Below are 20,254 nucleotides of genomic sequence, written 5' to 3'. Positions count from 1 at the left end.
GCTCAGTCCGAGGAGAGAGGATTTTGCAGTCTGTTTTTGATTAACCACGCACACTCCATCCTGCTTCTCCCTGGCTGGCTCCATCCCTGGGATGTTTACTAAGGGCCCGTTGACTAAAACCAGTGCTACAGATAGGGTCTCTTGGAGGCAGAACTCTGGGCTCCCACTAGCCATCGACTGCCTGCCACGCTGATGCCATCCCTAGCTTTTTTGGGCCCGTGCTGCACATTCTCATTGCACAGCCTTGGTTCCTTGCCTGTCTCTGCTCTAGCTGGTGTCCCTTGGAGAGCTATACTCTCCTCCTGTTGGATCCTGCTTCCTTTTCTCTCAAGAGGCCTCCTGTTTGCTGCACCCTTGGTTCACTGTGTGCTGACTGTTCTACCTGGCTCAGCTCTATCACTTCATAATCAGCAATGCCTCATTAACCCCTCTTCCACCCCCACCCCCCGGCTCTCCCTGCCCCTACAGAGCTTCCTAACAATCTCTCTTAAACACCCCTCACCCCTGCTCATCCAGTGCCTGCACCAAATCAGTGTGTCCAGCCATTCGTCACTCCCAGTCTCTTTTGGCTTCTGTAAATCCTTGGGCCTAACTCATTCCCCTTCCACACGCAGCAGCCATCGCTGTCTTGGAAGGTGCCTAGAGCACTCGAGAAGAGATGTAACCTAAAAACGCATTCGCTGAAGTGTGCAGAGACCTGGTCAGGGTTCTCACGAGGCAATGGTGCTTCCATCCAGAGCAGTGTCTCCAGAAGGGCTGGCATTAAGTGGCTTTGTGTCCTGAACGTGGCCAAGAATGCCAGCTCATTTTTGATTCACTGCCAGTCTGACCTTCTCCATCCTGCCTGGGGCAGTATTGCCCATGGGCTGTGTCAGTACCCCAGGGGCAGTGTGGTATAATGTATCTGGCACTGGGCTGGGAACAGCTCTATCACTAACCTGATGTACAGGTGGCAGGAGCCCAGGGCCACACACTGCAGAGGGGGCAGGGAAAGCTGGGGCCCTGTGCTAGATTCTCCTCTCCTGAGATGGTTGTAATTAGGTGGCAGATGAGAGAAAATAGCATCTTGAGTCTTTCTGGCTGCTTAAAGGTCAGCTTGAACTGAAAATCCCCTGTGACTGATCTTCTTGACGCTGGTTTCCTTTTTCAGCTGAAAAGCTTGACTATTTTAACAGCCGAGGAGGTAAGCGCCTGTGTGAGCCCTGGGAATCCAAGGCTGTCAGTGGAGCATGCTCGCTTCCCTCTGTCTCAGGCTGTGAGCTAATGGCACCTGGCCTCCCAATGAGATCATTGAGAAAGCACGTACCCCTTTGCCCATGTGGAAGGCAGGCCTCGCTTGGGATGCAGCTGCATTTGCGGATGTGACAGAGACTAGGCTTGCTCAGAGTCATGAGCCTGGTTGACAGTGGGGTGGCGAAGGGCTCTTTGGAAAGGGCTATTCTCTGTCCTGTCTAGGAAGAGTCCTGTTGCACAGCCATCTGGAGAGCACTTGCCCTTAAATACAGAGCCTGCTGCCTGCAGAACTGGCAGAGAGGCAAAGCTCGGCAGGCACAGCATTTTAATCTCGAGCCAGACTTCAGTGCCTTCAAACAAGCCTGAAATCTCCCTGCCCACAGGTGCTGCTCAGCTGCTGCCTCTGTCTCCAGTCTAAGAGTATGTCTACACTACGGGCACTGTAGTGGCATAGCTGCAGCACTGCCATGTAGACGCTTCCTGCATCAATGGAAGGGGTTCTTCTGTCAGTGTAGGCAATCCACCTTCCTGTGCAGCGGTAACTAGGTTGAAGGAAGAATGGTTCTGTCTACACCGGGGGGCTAGGTAGCTTAACTTCAGTGCTCAGAAGTGTGAATTTTTCACAGCACTGAGCACCATAGCTACATCAGTGTAAACTGTAAGCATAGACTAGGGCTGAACCTCATTCTAACCTTCTAGAAAAGAAGCAGACACAGAGGAGCCCAGGATCTTCTGGCAGCCTTTGCTGACCCTAGCACTGCCTCTGTTCAATCTGAGTACCGGATCTATTTTCTTCCACTCACTACCCGCTATTAAATTCCAGAACACTAACTTACCAGGCCTGTCTCCCATTGCCAAGAGCTGGGAGGTTAGGAGAGGATGGTTAAGTTCAGATGCAGTTCTCCTTCACTTTGCTGGCTTTCCAGGTTGGCCTTTCTTTGATTTCCTTGTCTTGGTTCTAGTTTGGTGACCTCATATTTCAAGGAAGGAAAAGATCCTCTGCTTGTGTAACCAAGTCCGAGCTGGCAGTTAGTTGACATCCTCCTGCAGCCATAGGGTCTCATTGCTTTGCAACCATATCCTGGCAGAAAGAGAGCAGCCTCCATACCCAATATTTCAGACATCGTGTCTTGGTTCCCCTTGGCACAGAGAGATCTACTCATGTTACACTACAGTTGCTCTTTCAATGAACTTGGGTTACTTTGCAAAATTAATCTGTTTGTCTACAGTCTGACCATTAACTCAGAGAGTGTTAGGTAGGGCCCAGGATGATCTTCTGCCCAAGCCCTGAATAACACTTGCTGTTGTGCTGTTTTTTTTTACCCATGATAGGGCCCTATTATGGCCATTTTCACAGTCCACTGCCTTGTAGGTTGTCTCAGATTTGTCCCTTATTTATTCTTGGCATCCACAATGTGCTAGGTGCCTCCCAGGCCCTATAGACAGACACGTTCCCTGCCACAAAGAACTTGCAGACCTGATACTACAAGGAAGAGCTACAAGTGCTAGATGGGGGAATAGGAGGCTGGGCGGATGAGGGTCGTCAGGATACAGTCATATGGTTACTTAGTTGTTACGCACACACTTTGTTCCAAAACATATATTCCACAAAATGTGGGGAAAAAATTCGTCACCCCACAAAAATCTCTTTCCAGGACAAAGTGCCCCTTTAACCACTTCCCACCCCAGCCTGGCTCCCTCCCCAGCTCCTCCCACTCCCTGAAGTTCACTTTCATTCACTCCAAAACACGGTGCCTGAGTTGGGCCTCTTTGGAATTTATTGGCTGGATTGTACTCGCCTATAAAAAGTTTGAGAAATTTAATTATGTAAGTTATGGACCATTTTTAAACCCACAAAACTATTTTAAGACACTATTTAAAATTCTGTGTAGTGAGAGTCAGTGAGTCAGGAAATCATGTGCAGCCAGAGCAGAGAGCTCCTTGTAAAAAGGGGGAAAAGGTAATAAATGTCCCCTCAGCTGTTATTTCAGCATCTCATTGGGGCCTGTGTCATTCCTTCCATTTCCTTTGTCACGTGCAACTGGACAGTCCAAGCAGGGGACCCAAGACATCACAGAGGTGGAGAGATGACTGATTGCAGGTGTTGTAACTGTGCTGCTTTGCTGGCACTTGTCAATGGCAGACGCAACCAACTGGAAAATGTGGCAATTCATCTGCCCAGCCAGGCCATCATCTAGGTACTCTCTGCCTGGTCTGGATGCTCTTTGCCATTTTTCTGCCCTGAGAATCTTCAGACTTGTAGCGCAGGCAGTTTGGGGGCACATTCTCAGGTCTGAGTTGCAGGTTCCTTAACTAGAGGAGTTGTTGTATCTAGGAGCTGCCTGTTAACTGTGCTACCCATTTGCTTGGGGGCACTGAGGCTGTTTTCAAGATAAATTTCCCGATAAGGAGCAAGAGGCATATGCATGAGAATAGAAATGTGTGGGGAACCCTAGGCCTGATGGCCTGTCCACCCTCCTGTTTCCACTTAGGCCGTATACTTACATGATGAATCACTGGCTCCAAGGTATGATTCATTGGGGGTGAATGATGGTGGGACTGTAGCTTACACACCCGCACTTGAGACCTTTGAGATCCAATAGTAACTTATTTCACAAGGAAAAAAACATTTGTTTGTCAGTAGGAGGTTGGCCAGCCTGTTTGTGTCCAGGACGGATGGAGTAATCCCTCATCGTGCTGTATGAAATTCACACTGGGTGCACAAGCACATCTACTGCTCCTATACATTAAAAGGTTAGCTTTGTATAGAGACCAACTCTGCAGGAGATGGCACATATAGGGCTGAGCCTGCTGCATGAATGCTCCTAGGAGTGAAGTGGGTTCTCTGCATGTCTCCTGAGTCTGACTGTTCTGAGTCCCTCACTAATTTCTGGCATGGTCTATGTCATGCCTCTCTTTACATTTCTTACTCTGCAAGGTCCAGGGAAGACACTAGAATCAGAAACTGAATCAGAGGGGGAGAGTAAGGTTTGCAAGGTTACACAGTGAGTCAGGGACACAGCTGGGAACACAAGTGGACTCCTGATGCCCAGTCCCCACTGCTCTACCCAGTAGATGACAAGGCTTCCCAGTGTGTAGGGGCCTTTCTTCTGCTGACCCTGACCTCCAGTGGCATGATGGGAGAATGATCATTGAGTTGTATGCACTCTGTTAATTTTCTTAGCCAGTTTAATCTCTAACTTGTAGATTTCACTCACCTATGGTTGCCCAACATGAGTGACATTGTTGACATATTTTACTGGGAGGTGTTGTCAACAGGCCCAGGTTCATAGCTCTGGTTTATGCCCCCTCTGGATGAACCTGGCATGTTCGACTCTTCATGCAGGATCCTGTGCCTCTCTGAAGATGTTAGGGGAGCAGCAGGAGTTAGAGCCTTGCATGTGACATTAGTAATAAGCAGGTCCTGCTTCAGGGAAAAGATGTTGATGGGGATGTTTGTTTGTGGGTGACGACACTGCTCCAGAGAGGTAACCGTGTGAAGAGATTGGGCTCTTCCCTTTGGGACTCAGCATCAAACTACCCTTCATGCTCCCCACAAAGGGGATTTCAAAGCACCAGCACATGCCTGCGAGTTGGAGCCAATATGCATCCAGGTACCCTTACAGTTGCTTGGGTTTGGAAACCAATTGATAGAAGTCTGGAGGATAGCCAGATAGGCTGAGACCAAGGTCACAGAGGGTACCCGGACACCATGGAGGTAGGTAGGGGCTGCTTCAGACCACCCAAAACTCATGTCACACTGGGGGCGTAGGTCAGAACTAAGGCTGGTTGGTTGTGGTAAGAAAAGGGCAATGTCTTTATGTTAGGATTTCTTTTGAAAAGGAAAGGCATGGCCCAGAGCATGTGAATTACTGTTAAAGCTGTTTGTCGTGGGGACAGTATGAGAAATGTCAACTGACTGCCCTTTATTTTACAATCAAACTTGTTTAAACCCTTCTGATAATATTTCTTAATAATTTAAAACTGTGTAAAAATCCATCCAGACTCCAGCATGCTGCACGTAGCGCCTGGTTTGGGAAAGTTCCAGGAGGAACTTCTCAGCAGGTTTCTGCTGGATTCTCAGCAGACCATCTGGGGTGACGTAGACCAGGGAAATATTTTCAAAAGCACCTAAGTCCCATTTTCAAAAGGCAGTTTGCATTGAGGAACCCATGTTTCATTGAAAGTCAATGGGAGTTGGGCTCCTAAGCCACTTGGGCACTTTTGAAAATGTTACCTGTGGGCTGTTTGTGAAACCCCCTTCAAAGCCATGGCTTTTGTCACATTCAGCCTTACTCCTAACCCTGCCCATGGCCTGCAGGTGTTAAAAGTGAATTGTTTAATCACTCAGCATGGCTGGCAGTTAGAGGACAAACCTCTGAAGGGATCAACTAACACTTGGAAACGCTACATGGTGAAGTTGGGTCTCTGAAACAGCTACTCCTGGGCCATTTCCATTCTCCATCCTGTCCCAGGAGGCCGGCTGTGGTGGGTTAGTGTGGTACAACCCAACTTGATCCTGTGTGGTATGTTTTATGAATTCTTTGGGCAAAGCTTTCGGAAGTGTGCAGTATCCATTTAGGCCAAAAATAAGTCACCAGATCTTTAAAAGAGCCCTGTATGTTGGGTATTGAATTCTTTGGGAAATCTAACCACAAATCTTACAATAGGAGGTGCTGAGAAGTTCTGAAAAATGTCCTTTTTTAGGCATCTAAATGAGAGCTGAGCTCTTATGAAAATCTGACCCTAATTGTGGGTGCTAGGCAGTGGGCAGTCCAACCATGAGGTCTCTTGAAAATCTGTCCTGTTCTGTGTGATGTATTTCTGATGCATTGATCACCGTGAGCTGCAGGTGCCTTTAATATAGACTGTGTAGCCTAAACTGCTTTATAGATTTAACGTCAAGCACTATACTATCAATGACAGAAAATAAGGGCATCTGGCCACCATTCTATAGGCCCTTCACTTGCAGAACTGCTTTTGAAGTCATTGGCTGTACATGCTCAGAGTGCTGGCAGGATCCAGTCCATCGTATAGTGAATAAATTGAAACAGCTGGTTGCAAAGCCAGTAATGGTGAGGGAGGGAAAAATAAAGTAGTAAGCAAGGGATAGAAACATCTGAAAGGGAGATTTGAAAAAGGGTGGAGTTGATGGTGCAGGAGGCAGTTCCAGATGGCAGCGGCTGCAGAGGAGAAGGCTCTCATGCCAGCAGCAGAGAGACTGAGTGCAGGGATGGAGAGAAAGCCAGTGGAGTAGCAGAGGGTGTGGAAGAGGGGGCTCTGAGGTGTGTCAGGAGTGTCTCCTGCTGCACTGTGGGACCACCGCTGAGCAATTCAGCAGCACGTGTGAGCTGAGTTCCTGGTGCCCATAGCTAGTGTTGTGGAGGTAGTGACAGGGGACTTATTGACAGAGGAGCTGGCAGAAGAAGAAAAGGCAGGGTCAGGAGTACACGAAGCTCACGGGCTGGTGAGCGTAAAGGAGAGACTGGAGTCAAGGAGAGAGAAAGAGAAGATGGGATTGTGGAGTTTAGCCCTGGTCCCTAAGCTTCCAAATTGTTTGTCCCCCTAGCTCATCCAGTGATTGAAAACAGACAGGTGGAGTGTCCCCAGGGCTACAAGAGGCTGAATCGGAGCCACTGTCAAGGTAAGGATGCCACTTTGATCCCTTTACTCTTCCTGATAAGGAGTCTGAGAATAGTCATTCCTGTGTGTAAAATGGGTTCACTTCCAGCCCTGGGACCGGCCTACTGGGAATGTTACAGTTAAAGAACCCTGAGCCTTAAAGTGTGAAAGTAACTTGCTACATTCCACTAACTGTATAGAAAAATTGCATGTCCCTGACACCTCAGGCTGTTTTAGAGCAATACCAATCAAATTCCCCAGATAACAGCCTTATCTCTGACCCACAAGATTCTCCCAGCATGTGCATGCACTAGTGATGTGCATCTCTAAGTTCAGCATGTAGTTAGCGGTGTTAAAAACAAGTGATCTGTATTTTTCCTGTAGCCTGAAGCAACTTTAAATGCAAGTTACTAGTGATTTTTTGTGGGGTGAGGGGGAGGAGAGTTTGTTTGGGTTTTTCGAGAGGAATGGTGAAACTGAGTTGGCTTGAAAATCTGTCTGCACTAAGTACATAAACTTTATACTGTGCCAGGCTCCTCAGAGTCTGCCTTGCTCCAGGGTGGGGCCTGTCTATGCACCTTTCAACCCCAGAGTGTCCTCTGCCCCAGATCGGGGGGTGCTGTGTCTGGGCCATTCAACCCAGGGGTCCTCTCTGCTCCCATCAAGGAGTATCTTATGTGGGCCATTCACCCTGGAGTTTCCTCTGCCCCACTTTGAGGGTGTCTATGTGTGGGCCAATCACCCCAGGAGTCCACTCTGCCCCACACAGGGCTGGGGATGGGGGCGGGGGGATGCCTGTGTCTGTCCCATTCATCTGCTCATCTGAGGAGGGTGGCTTTTCCCCTGTTCCTCATTGGGGAATATCTGACATTTTTCCAGCTGTACAGTCCGTGTTTTCCATGCAGTGATTGGGAGCTGGAATTTCTTGGTCACATTGTCATGATTCCTGATAAACCATGAGGTGTCCCTTAGAGGATGCTGTCTGGGCCTGCCCGGGCAAGCTCATGGCATGCAGTCCAGTGACGTGTCTCCTCTAGCAGGGACTTTCCATCTCACTGAGTTAAGTAATGAGTCACCTGAGAGCTTCTTCACGTTGTCCTAGAGGAGAATGATCACCAGAACAGTGGCCTTGATTCCCTGTGACAATCAATGTAGGGCTAGTGTCAGGGCTCTGTGCTGACCCCCTGTGTGGCTCCTAGCATGGGGATGTGTTGGGAGAGAGAGAGATGTGGCCATGAGTGCTCTGCCTCCCCAGGGACCTTTCTGAGCCTGGCAGGAGACGCACTGTCCTGCAGATGCCTTGGTGCCTTGAGGTGTTATACACTTACATTCTCATGTCCTTGCTGTGGCCGTGGGACGTGTGTCTGGGAGCCCAGTGCTAATTCAGGATCTGAATTCAAAGGCAAAGAGAGCAATTTTGCTAATAGAACCTTGAAGAAGGATCTCATGGGTGACATGGGGGCCTTCCCAGCAGAGATGGAAGAGGAAGTGGGATGATGAATGAGAGCTGCTGGATGTTCTCCAGGCCTTTGTTTATAGGATGGAGCCTGGCTGAGAGGGAGTCAACAGGCTGAGAGATCTACTGAGCTTTGGGCTTTATTAAAGCATCGATGAGAGATAGCAGCAGGGCCCAAGCAGGAGTTGAGGGGGCCTCAGGGAGCCCTCCTGCCACTGCTCTGTATGGCTGGCCAGGAGGCCAGCATGAGTTACTCCTGTGCCCCCACCGCAGAGAAGCAAACTGCTTGGCTCCTTTTGCAAGGATGCCTCCTTGCCTCTGCTTACTAAATACCAGAGAACAGCCTTGCAGCATCAGCACTGTTACAGAGGCCAGATGGAGAGTGGCTGGAAGTTCAAGCACCAACTGGTTTGAACTCCAGCAATCCAGCTGATCCCAGGAAATGCTGTCCCTCTGGAAATGAGTTTGGCTGTGCAGCACAAATCCTCCAGAGCTAATAGCTGGGAGCCGCAGCATCTCCAGTGGATTTGCTGATTGCCACTGATTAATGACAACCCAGGGGCCTCAGCTCCACTTCTGTTAATGAGAACAGCACAGGTACTGGAGAGGCCACCTCCTGATGCTCCAAGCACCCAGCCAGTCAGCAACAGGGACAGTGTCACTCAGCTGCTAAGCACAGGGCAGAGATTATCATGGAAACTGGTGTCTGGTGCTGGGTAGGGAAAGAAGATGGGGATCCCTCCCGAAGATGGGGATCCCTCCCTGAGCTGGGCTGCGTCCTGCGGCTGCTAACTGGAAATGCACAGGGGGACTGGGCAACATGTAATCACTAGGACCTGGAAACCCCAAGCAGTCTGGTGAAGGTGTCAGTGCCAAACCCAGGACCTTGCTTCAGGATAATGTGTGTGACATGTAGGGTGACCAGACAGCACAGGTGAAAAATTGTATGTGTGTGGGGTAATAGGGTCCTGTCTAAGACAAAGCCCCTAGTATTGGGACATCTGGTCATCCTAGTGACATGCATGAGTCATGGAACACAGCATCTCCAACTCGGGTCTGGTTTCCTCTTCAGTCACTGACCATATTGGCCCCTCGGTAGACTCACTATGGCCTTTGTACTATGTGCTCCCCTTTCCCTGTGCACCTGAGGTTATTACTGAGACGCACCAACAGGCATAAGAACCAGCTGTGTGCAGAATGGAAGAAATGGCTGGGCTGCTCGTGATTCTGGGTTTGTGGGCTCCCGTTCCCTCAAGGCACTGTGTCATGGGTCCAGCCACACCCCTGACTGGGGGTGGGCAAGGATGGGTAGTGTACAGCTGGCAATGCTACTTCCATGTCACTTGGGGATTCCCATACGGTGGGAGTCCTCAGCTGCCCACTTTGGGCAGCTTTACTGCACTGACAGAAACACGAGGGGGCTGGAGCAGGGGATGGAATCTAGCCCTCTGGTTTAAATTAGATGCACAAAGCTCAGTCCCGACTGCCAGTAAGAACATAAGAACAGCCATAGTGAGTCAGACCAAAGGTCCATCTCGCCCAGTACCCTGGCTGCTGACAGTGGCCAATGCCAGGTGCCCCAGAGGGAATGAACAGAACAGGTAATCATCCAGTGATCCATCCCCTGTTGCCCATTCCCAGCCTCTGGCAAACAGAGGCAAGGGACACCATCCCTGCCCATCCTGGCTACTAGCCATTGATGGACCTATCCTCCGTGAATTTTTCTAGTTCTTTTAAAAACCATGTTATAATCTTGGCCTTCACAACATCCTCTGGCAAGGAATTCCACAGGCTGACTGTGCGTTGTGTGAAGAAATACTTCCTTTTGTTGGTTTTGAATCTGCTGCCTATTAATTTCATTTGGTGACCCCTAGTTCTTGTGTTATGAGAAGGAGTAAATAACACTTATTAACTTTGTCCACACCAGTCAAGATTTTATAGACCTCTGTCATATCCCCCCTTAGTCATTGCTTTTCCAAACTGAAAAAGTCCCAGACTTGTTAATCTCTCCTCATATGGAAGCTGTTCCATACCTCTAATCATTTTTGTTGCCTTTTTCTGAACCTTTTCCAATTCCAATATATCTTTTTTGAGATGGGACAACCACATCTGCATGCAGTATTCAAGATGTAGTCATATCATGGCTTTATATAGCGTCAATATGATATTTTCTGTCTTATTTTCTATCCCTTTCTTAATGATTCCCAGCATTCTGTTTGCTTTTTTGACTGCTGTTGCACATTGAGTGGCTGTTTTCAAAGCACTGTCTACAATGATCTCTTTCTTGAGTGGTAACAGCTAATTTAGACCCCATCATTTTACCTGTATAATTGGGGTTATGTTTTTCAGCGTGCATTACTTTGCATTTATCAACACTGAATTTCATCTGCCATTTTGTTGCCCAGTCACACAGTTTTCTGAGATCCTTTTGTAGCTCTTCGCAGTCTGCTTTAGCCTTAACTATCTTGAGTAATTTTCTATCTGCAAATTTTGCCATCTCACTGTTTAGCCCTTTTTCCAGATCATTTGTGAATATGTAACTTGTGCTGCTTGTTACTATAATCCCTTTGCTCATTCAGACTCCAGACAAGTCAGATCCATTTAGTGCCTCAGGATGACAAGTTAGATGAGTGCTGCTGTCGTATGACAGAGATGAGCCCTGTAGCCTTTGTAAGGGATAGATACACTAAGTCTCTGCCCTGGATGGGGTTTGCACCATGTTTGGGGTTTGGTCCCCACTGCATCAAGCATCTGCCCTGGACAGAGATCTCCAGCTTGCTTGGAGTCTGGGCCTCTGGTTCTACATATCACGAATCTCTGTTCCTGACTCAGTAACAGGGTGCTACATAGCATGGCTCTATCCCTGCCATCTCTTTCACCAGCAGAGGGACAGGAGTGGCAGAGGGAGGATGGGCACAGTGGGCCAGGTGCCTGGCATTATGCACAAGTTTTCCATCATACTGGGATGGGAAAGTCATTTCTGATCACATGAGGATAGAGGAGTAGGAAATGTCCCTTGGGTTGGACTTCTCCTGTCCCCTGGCATGCTTGGTTGTTCCTCTCTGTGGTTCTGGTTTCCATTCTGAGGACCCTAGCTATCCATTGGAAGAAGGCCTGCTGTGCTTTGCAGGCTGCTGTGGTGAGGTATTCACCAGTGAGAGGGCTCAGTTTGGCACCTCCACCTATCTAGCCAGGGTGGTTTGTGATCTGTAGGATTTTCTCCAGGGATTTGACTGTGCCACTGTGGTATCTAGCCCTGGGAAAGCTACTCCTCATCTCCATCCTCTACTGGAATGAAGAATCCAGGGCGCTGATTAAGATGCGTGCACCAGATGGGCACGTCCATGCCTTGTATCTCCAGTCGCAAAAGCTGCATGAGCTGCCAGTTACCCCCTGTAAAATGTCCCACACCCCTGGCCCATGACCCCTCCTCCATGAACATGGCTGAACAGGGACACCTGGGGAAGTTTCCCATTTAGAAATTATTACCCCTGGCAAAGATGGGGAGGTAAACTGCTGCTGCAGACAGGTCCATTCAGGTACCATTGCTGGAACCTAGGTTTATTCCATTTCACTATAGTGCTCAATGGAGCTAATCCTGGGCTCTGCTTCAGTGTGCCATGCTCGAAGGGTGAAAAGCACCGGCTGGCATCTTCTGCACAGTGAAGAGGATGCTGGGTCTGTCTGAAGCCTGCAGTGAGGACTCTCTGCAGCAGGGGAATCTTCTCTTGCCTGCTGTGAGCCATGTGACCGGCTGGGAGGTTACTCAGTTATTAGGTCCCTATTGGATGGGAACTGTGAGAAGCTGTGGGAACAGCAAGGAAATAATGCTTGTCTGTCCTGCCGCACAGGTGGTGGTGATAACAAGTACTTAACCAGCATTCCTCAGAGCTTCCAGCCCCCTATCGGTATCTTATGGATGGCCCAGAGGGGAGAGGGAATTTGCTTGAGGTCACACACTGCATCAGTGGCAGAGCCATGGTTTGTACTTAGGAGCTGCTAGCTCTCCCGCGTGTATCCCCAGAACCAGCTACACCAGTGACAAGCTGAAGACATGCCTTCCACTCCTCCGACTGATGCAGGGCTGTCAGTGCAAGGGCAGGTTCCCCCAGTCCTTGGTGTGCACCAGCACTCTTTGATTCCTGACGATGCATCGTTTGCAGACAGTGCCCCAGTCTGGCCATGCAGGGCATTTGATTGAAAGGAAGGAGACTTGCTCATGAGTCAAGTCCTGCCAAGCCTCAGTCTGAGAGCTTTAAAAATGACTTTGCCAGGATAGCCTTGTGAGATGCAACATCTGGTGTCCACGAGGATCCCAGAGTAGAGCAATCATTCGAGCCATCTATGCAGCTGAACCTAACAGGCCGTGCGCAGCAGATGTGGGATTACAGTCATCACAAAGGTTCCTGTGAAGCAGTTTGCAATACAAGTGTCCTACAGAACACTGGACTAGCTGAGACCAGTGTGCTAAAGCTGTACAGCAAAGGTGCAATATGGGACTTGAGGGACTTAAAGGCCTGACCCAATAGAACAAGTAAGATGCCAGACTAACAGTACCAGTTGCCTGATCTGATAGAGCAGGAAGGGGGGCCAGTAACTTTCCCAGTCATTCCTTTCCATTAGCTTATTTTGGAGATTTTGGCTAAAGGACAATTGAATCTGAAGGCAGCTTCAGGGAGGAACAAAGGGGACGTAGCCAGGGCAGGAGGCAGGGAGCAGACTGCAGATGAACTTGGCTAGGAGACCGGCAAGGCAGGACTCTGGGACAGAGGGGAGGAGGTTTACGAAAAGTCTGGAATCTCCTGGCACATTATTGTACCCACCTGGAGCTCAGCTAGCAAAGGCAGGCTCCCAAATTCCTCCCTAACCCATGGCATGCTGTACAGCTTCCACATCTGCATAGCTCATGGTGACTGGACCCAGCTGGATGAATCTGGAGCATCAGCAGCAGGCAACCAGAGAGGTGAGGCTAATGAGACATTCTGGGTTGGCTGTTTACTCTTGACACCCCTTTTGCAGGTTAACATGGCCCATGGGACAATGTGTACTTAACCCTGCCTCAGTGTGAGAGGGGGACTAGATGGCCTGCTGAAGTCCCTGCCAGCCAGGTCAGGCCCCTAGAGAGAGCATCAGCTTGAGAGAGCAGCACTTTGTGGAGTCAGGTGACCTTGTGATACAGGACACTGCCACTGTCCCCTACCAACAACTTAGCTGGGCATCAGTGTCAGCAATGGCAGGTATAAGCTCCTCAGGGCCTGGAGCTGACTGTCCCAGGCTCTGTCCCGGACTGTGACTGTAGAAAGAGCCAGGCCGGAGTGAGATTGTTTCATACTGTTTTGGAAATCGAACAATTGGAAATCTCAGAGGGCACAATCCATACAGTCTGTGCCTTGAGGGGCCCTGCCAGGCCCTGGCTTCGCACTGACGTGGGGTCCCCTCCCCTGAAAACCTAATACTTGTTGATGGGAAAGTATGAGAGAGAGCCCTGCAGGATTCTGCTGGGCCTGGAGTGGAATCCTGTGCCGACGGACTGAGGGGACAGTCGCAGCTGACAGCATCCAGGAGGGGATGTAGTGTCTCAGGAATTTCTGGAGGGGGCCAGGTAGTACAACAGTGCCCTGCCCTCACCCCTTCCGTCTGAGGCTCCTGAAGGCTGAGCACATTGGACTCATTATCAGTGGGACAGAAATGTTAGGTGAGAACATGGGAAGCCAAATGCTACCTGCAAAATTCCCTCCCCTGTCTAGCTACAGACAGAGATTCCCCTCTCTCATGCTGCTAGATATCTGGGTCTTTGCTAATTCTCATTTTCTACCAGTGTGGGAGTCAGCAGGTCTCCGGCCAGGGCACTCGAGGCAGACACTGATCTCAGTCACTCTGGACTCCTGGTGCAACCCACCCCCAGCAGCTCCTCACACTAGACCTTCCCCAGCCTGTATGTGGGGAAACCCCATGGGAATTTACTCTGGTGACTCCTGCTGTCACCTCTCAACTGGTTCAGTGCTGGAGACACCAGCTGTGTTGCAGGGCTGTAAAGACTTCTGCTGTTTGCTGGATGCATGGCGGTCAGTATCAGCCCGTGGGGTGGGGTGGGGGGCTGGGAAGAGCCTCAGAGAGGAGGTGCTGCCTGTGGGGCTGTTGGACATGGTTTGATTTGTCAATTTGCTGTTCAGTTTGCTGTTCCCCGCCCTTCTCTTCGCTTATACCAACCGGACTATGGGAAGGAAGCACCGGCGATTTGGCTACATAGCAATAGGGGACATTACAGGTCCCTGCCCTGTTGAATTGCAGTCCCTTCCCTTTCCTGCTGCAGTTCCCTCTGCCATGGGTTGCTGTTGCTGACTCAAGTTAATGGGCAGGCCCAGGGCACTGTGGATGATTCTGTTCTCTGCTCCCACCCTGTAGATATCAACGAGTGCCTGATGCTTGGCCTGTGTAAAGATGCCGAATGTGTGAACACGCGCGGCAGTTTCCTCTGCACCTGCAAACCTGGGACCATGCTGGACCCATCCCGCAGTCGCTGTGTCTGTAAGTGCTCTGGAGACCAAGCCCTGCATGGTTACCTCGAAGCAGCTATGCAGGGTCCCCAGTGATATCCCCCAAAGTTTCCTCGGAACTGTGAGCAGGAACCAGGAGATCATGAGCCAGATGGAAACAAGATATCACGTGTCAGTGTGCCCCTGTGTGTGCCAGTGTGTCCCTATGCCCTGAGAGTGTGTGTGGGTGGGCGGTGTGAGATCCTGTGTGCGTGCACTCATGCCCTTGCATGATGTGTGTGCATGGATGTGTACCAATGTGTCCCAGCGCTCTCCTCATACAGGGACGTGGGGCTCAGCTCCCACGGGATTCTCACTTCCCTCCCTTGTTCACATCGGGTTCTTGAGTGCATAACTGAGTCGACATGATGGTAGTGCTATGGCAGAGCATGCAAGAGATAGAGAGCCTGCATCCAGCTTCTGCAGAGACTGCTGTGAAAGCAGTGACCTCTCCCCGGGGTGCAGGTGTGGGGAAGGGGGTTGAGAGCACCTGCACTGGAGTATCTGGAGTCAAAATAGAAGCCCATCTCTTCCATGCCACTTCTGTTAGATCTGTCCACTCCACTGAGGTCCTAGGGCTGAATGCCCAAGCAGGTGTAGGCTGGGGAGAGAGATACTATGGAAACCGCAGCTTCTGGGAGAGGGGCCTGCAGCTCTTCACCAAAGTCCTCATCAGCCAGTGGCAAAGGCCACGTGGTGTGAGCGGGGGTGCCAACTTGTAGGGACAACGTGGAGACCATGAGGCAGAAGCACACCAGTGGGCAGATGGTGGCTGTATTGCAGCAGAGGAGGGATGCGATGGGGCTGGTGACAGAGAGGCAGAACTGGGAAGAACCTTGAAGGCGATGACAGGAAGCACTTTTCCTTGACACTTTGTGCCCAGCAGAAGTGGCGGGCTGGCCTCCAACACTAACCCTGGGCTTGTGTTTCAGCGGATAAGGCGGTGTCCATGGAGCAGGGGCTGTGCTATCGCTCAGCAGCAGAAGGCATCTGTGCCCTACCACTCGCCCAGAGCATCACCAAACAGATCTGCTGCTGCAGCCGTGTTGGCAAAGGATGGGGGAGGAATTGTGAGAAGTGTCCTATGCTCGGGTCAGGTGAGAGCTGTGCTCGCTGCCCAGCTGTGCACAGTGTTCTAAGCCTGGAGCCTGGCCTTCACCTTACACCTTCTCCTGACTCCTCGGCCCAGAACCAACGCAGGCTCCTTGCCACGTGCTGACGTGTTGGGAAGTGGGAGTGAACAGTCTATGGGGGACTGAGTGCGAGGGGACAGGCCAGCCTGGAGGCTGTGGTCTGTGTGGTTGCTTGCTGGGAGGCAGAGTGCACTAGCTGAGAGCGGCCTGCTGCTCTGGAGGCTGGAGTGGAGCAGAGCAGATTCCAAACCGGGAGGGTCTGCAGCATGATTGAGTGCATCTGAGCTTGGAGGTGGGGAAGTTCCTTGCCAGGCAGCCAATATGCAGGAGCGCCCCAGAGGGAGACCACAGCCTTCCCCATGCCTGGGTTAGCCTGACAGTCCCTTTCATCTCACTCTGCCTCCCCTAAGGTTAAAGTTTTATCCTCTCCTGAAGTGTCAGCCTTCAAGTGCCCCAACACACCAAGCAAGGATGGGTTTGGCTTTTACTGGTGTGTTAAGTACTAGAGAGACAAACACAGAACCCCACAGGGCTGGGAATTCCTACACTCACCCCTGGACTGGGTAGAAGGCATCTTTGGACATGTGCATCAAAGGACCAAAGTACTAGAAGGTCCCCAGTGCCACATGCAGTCCCCTCTGCCTATTATATGGCTCTATCCTGTTGATGAAGTGATAGCTGTCTTCAAAGGTGGGGGAGTGTTTCCTCAGTGCTTCCCCTGGCAGCTCTGAGCCAGCAGAGAGATTCAGTCTCCAGTAGCTGTGAATGCTAACCAGTGTCCGTTACGAGCACACCCAGCTCTTGGAACAGATTCTCTCTGCTGGGAACATCCACCCTTCACACCATGCTCTAGCATACAGTGGCTCAAACATGTTCTAACTATGGGACAAACCAATATTTTAACTCGGATAGGCTGATGGATGGAAGGTGTGTACACACACAAACGCACACCTGGCCATTCTCACCTGTGTAGCAGAAGACAGCATCTTCAGTTCCTCCTCTGGATCTTGCCAGAAGGACAGCCTCATGTGCTCGCAACTGGTTTCTACCCCTTTCCCCCACATGTCAACCTTGGCCTGTGTCTCCCTTGCAGAAGCCTTTAAGGAGATTTGCCCAGCGGGACATGGCTACACCTACTCCAGCTCCGATATCCGTCTGTCCATGAGAAAGGCAGAGGCAGAAGAGCTGCCATTCAGTTCAGAGGAGCAGGGGGAGAGCAGCGACCGAACGCCCACACAGGCAGGAAAAAGATTGCAGCTGCAGGAAGCCCTGAGTGGTGGAGTCACAGGTACGCTCGCCCGTGCTGGAACCTCAGCAGCGGAAGGTAGATTGGGATGTGATGCAACATTAGTATGGATGAATTCCCTCTTTCACCCTCAGGCTGAGCCTATCCCAGGGACTGTGGTTCCAGCTGAACTTGTCTCGGGTCAGCTCCAGAGCCATGCAAGTCTCTCTTGCCCCTGTATCCCAGTGGCATAGGTCATGGCCTTTTCAGAGCTCCCTGGCCCTCCTGGGCCTTGAGACATGGGCAACCTTTGAGTTCCAGCCTCAGATTCTCCTGTGCTAACAGGTGCTGCTGCTGCCAGATGGCCAAAATGCCTCCACGCTTGGAAGCTGTAGTGTGATTCAGATGTGCCCTGCTGAGCGGGGCTCAGTGTGAATCCTGGCACGAGTATCCCTGGATGGTTGTCCCAGTGCACTCAGGCTGGGAATACAAATCCAGAGAGGGGAGTGGCAGTTGTCACTGGAACCAGGGTCTGTTAGAATGTGAGTTCCCTGACGATGCTGGAGAGGAGCCAGGACTGAGGCAACTCAGCATGCTTGGTTTGGAAGGACAAGTTCCTATCTTGTGCTGGGAGAAATGGGGGGGCTCCTAACCAGCGTCAGGGAAGCAAGTGAGGTTAGTGCAGCCTGAGCTCTCTGAGGGTATGTGGGGTGCTGATGTTTCTTGTTTTGGAATTCACCATGTGTTGTTTAATTTTCTAGGTCATTCTCCAGATAGTGAGGTGAGTCAAGCCCATGCTGCTGGCAGATGATGGGGTGGGGATATGTTTGTGATGAACTTCACTAGTGGGAAAGAGATCATTTAAAAAAGTAACCAGAGGGAAACACCGAATGTGTTGGAGCTGGAGTAATGAGGGGAAGTAGCTACTGATCAAGAAAGTGATGGGTTTGCTGAGGTGCTAGAGGAGTTTAGAAAACACCTGGACAGCCAGGTATTTTCACTTACTGCAGATCAGCTGCAACATTGAAGCCCCAGCTGATGCTTTGGGCTTGGGAGCAACTGACACCCCATTGTTGAGGGTTGGGAGAGAATGGTGCCCCCCACCCCATGATAGGATTTTGGGGTTTGCCTCCTTGTGCCCTAAACATTTAGGAATAAAGCTTAAAGTAATCTGTGAAGGGAAAAATGGGGCTTGGGACTTTGCTGTGTTGGCTTCTTTGAGATGGTTTGGTTGGTTTGTTTCAGTTTGATAGCAGATGTTCACGTCCAGTCTGTCTCCCCAGTGTGCTCCTATGGCTTGCATTGCCATAGCATCTGAGCACCTCACAATCTTTAATGTATTCAGCCTCACAACACCACAGGGGGGATAAAGAACAGCTATTAGTCCCATTATACTGGTTCTTCACCAATGGAGAGATGAAGTGACACGGCCGAGGTCATGCATCTGGGGCAGTGCTGGGCCTTGAACTCAGGTCCCCCCAGTCATGAGCTAGCCCACTGCTCCCAGTCATCCTTCCTCTCTAATCGGGCTGGAAAGAGTCTCTGACTGGAGAATTAGTGAAATGATGACTGTCCAAAAGAGTGAAAGCCGAGCTATTGAGGGGGAAGGACTTCGGCCAGGCTATAGGAAACTGCTTTGGTTTGTGTTCATGCGTGGTTAATGCCAATGACTAATTAACATCCTGAATAAGAGAGTCTTTTGCCAAAGAGTCAGTACTCTTGCCCCTTGAGTTGAGGATTCAGAGCTCACAGTAGGCATCCCCATAACTTCCCAGAGGTCCTCCAGAAAAACCAAGAGAAACCACACTGGCACTCTGGAGATCGTCCCTGGTAAAATGTCTGCCAAAGGATTGGCTGCGCAGTGCAGGTTCTGGAGCTCCTCACAAGACTGGCCAGGCTCCCATCAGGGCACTAGGTAATGCAGATATCTGGCCCTAAGGTTTGTAGCTATGCATCTGGCCTGCGAAGGAGACTTGGAGGGAACTGAATGCAGAAATCTGAAAGGCGCCTGAGTAGGCATAATGCTTTGTATAGGGTCCAGCACACTGAGGCTCCAGCCATTCCACATACTATCAGCCTCACCTGCCATTACAGTACCCTTAGTTTGAACCAGCAGCCAGGATGAGGCAAGAGGAAGCTCACCTCTCTCTCACCCCTTGGCTAAATACATCCCTGGGCAGTCTAGGCAGAGCCAAACTTTGTGTTTGTGTTTCTCACCCACAGGGCACTGCTGATGCCACCCAAGAACCTGCCCCACACCCAGGTGCGTAAATGCCCAATTGGCTTGTCAATAAGCTGCAAATAGAGAAGAGAAAGGAGACAGGGTTGGCCCAGCTGGCAGCTTCAGGCTATGCTGATAAACTTAGGGCCGGGAAAAGGCAGCTTTATTTCATAGGCACCTCTTACTCTCCTTCTGTGTGGCTCCAAATGGGCTCTGCTGTACAGAATCCGCAGGCACTGCAGGAACAGGGCAGCCCCTGAGATGCAGGGCAGGGAAGGCCACACCCCATTTCATGTATTGGAAGAGCAGTTCCTCCAGCCTGGGGTTGGGGCTCTGTTATTGTCTGCCCACGTTCATGGTCTCTGCATGCTGGGCTCTGTAATGGGCACTACAGGGTGGGGAGCGGGGTGTCAGGTTGCAGAGGTCTGCACCCCCAACATACAGTGGCAAGCTTGCTGGCTGTGAAATTTCTCTGCCGTAACACAAGTGAGGCTGGATCACGTGACAGCTGGTCTCATGATGTCATGTAGTATAACATTTGCAGCAACCTAGATGCTGGGCTCCGAGCTGGGGCTTGGCACCCACGCCTGCTGTTTTGCAGCCAATCCCTTGGTGTTGTGAGGTGCTGGGACGTAGAGGTTGGGAGGTCATGGGCAGGGTTTAGGCTGACACTTGCTCCTGTGTCCGACTGTGATCCCAGGCTGGTGCTCACATCTCTCTCGTCTGCAGGGGATGTAGTGGAGGAGACATTCCCTCGCCCTCCCTCCCAGCCAGGCCCAGAGGCTGCAGGGGAGAGCACTGCTGCAGCACAGATCACAGGTTTGTCAG

The 20,254-nt window shown here is 50.8% G+C and overlaps 1 protein-coding gene across 4 annotated transcripts in view; it reads left to right on the top strand.

Moving 5' to 3' along the window:
• The window catches only part of LTBP2 (latent transforming growth factor beta binding protein 2), a 122,716-nt gene that overhangs the window by 67,971 nt on the left and 34,491 nt on the right, over positions 1-20,254 (top strand). For all 4 annotated transcript variants that reach the window (XM_032802065.2, XM_032802067.2, XM_032802066.2 and 1 more), the window contains exons 9-15: positions 6,803-6,877; positions 14,717-14,839; positions 15,780-15,944; positions 17,074-17,268; positions 17,967-17,986; positions 19,429-19,468; positions 20,156-20,245. In XM_032802065.2, coding sequence (XP_032657956.1) covers positions 6,803-6,877; positions 14,717-14,839; positions 15,780-15,944; positions 17,074-17,268; positions 17,967-17,986; positions 19,429-19,468; positions 20,156-20,245 — 708 coding nt within the window. The remainder of the gene's footprint in view (positions 1-6,802; positions 6,878-14,716; positions 14,840-15,779; positions 15,945-17,073; positions 17,269-17,966; positions 17,987-19,428; positions 19,469-20,155; positions 20,246-20,254) is intronic.

Source organism: Chelonoidis abingdonii, chromosome 4, assembly GCF_003597395.2.
Source record: "Chelonoidis abingdonii isolate Lonesome George chromosome 4, CheloAbing_2.0, whole genome shotgun sequence".
Classification (NCBI taxonomy): Eukaryota; Metazoa; Chordata; order Testudines; family Testudinidae; genus Chelonoidis; species Chelonoidis abingdonii.
The sequence above is the reverse complement of the archived record's forward strand: the minus strand, read 5'-3'. Positions and strand labels throughout refer to the sequence as shown.